The 575-nt window shown below is 57.2% G+C and overlaps 1 protein-coding gene across 1 annotated transcript; it reads right to left on the reverse strand.

Annotated features, from left to right (window-relative positions):
* Window positions 1-6: 6 nt before the first annotated feature.
* On the reverse strand, window positions 7-271 carry LOC102468258 (pyroglutamyl-peptidase 1-like; the record flags this gene model as incomplete). Its single annotated transcript, XM_027776748.1, has 1 exon — window positions 7-271. A coding segment is annotated over exon 1 (206 nt), but the record flags the coding sequence as incomplete, so codon positions are not given.
* Between the last annotated feature and the right edge of the window lie 304 nt (window positions 272-575).

Below are 575 nucleotides of genomic sequence, written 5' to 3' on the forward strand. Positions count from 1 at the left end.
CCCCACCTGCCGGCGTCCTGCGAGATGGTCACGGTCACGTCCAGGCCCAGCGTGGTGACTCTCTTGCACACGGCGTCCATATCGATGATGGAATCGATGCTTTCAGGCCCGTCCTCCACACAGCACTGCGAGCCGGGGCAGAAGCGGCAGTTGTCCAGTCCCTTGTAGCCTTTGTTGTGTCCACATTTCTCCAGGGTGACCGTGGTCGCCATGCCTGACACCCCCACGTGCACCACCAGCTGCGGACAGAACGGCGGATGGGCGGGGCTTAACGTGGCCTGGCTAAGGAACTGGGGACACCCATAGGCCAAAGGAGCGGGCAGTATCCTCAGGGGGCTCTGCCTAGAGTTCAACTGTTTCTGATTTCTCGCAGCTGGAGTAGATGCTGCAGTGACTCTCGCAGAAAGGTATGCCAGGCCAAACAGGCAGGGATGTGACGTATACATGGGGATTCACTGTAGCTCTTCTTGTTACTGTAATTCGATTCTGGAAACAACTTCGCTAGTCACTCGTGGGGAGGGGGTTAAATGAGTCATGATCAGGACAGCAGGTAGCATGGTGATTAAGGGGCTGGA

This window comes from Tupaia chinensis, unplaced genomic scaffold, assembly GCF_000334495.1.
Source record: "Tupaia chinensis unplaced genomic scaffold, TupChi_1.0 Scaffold127583_1, whole genome shotgun sequence".
In the NCBI taxonomy this organism is placed as follows: Eukaryota; Metazoa; Chordata; class Mammalia; order Scandentia; family Tupaiidae; genus Tupaia; species Tupaia belangeri.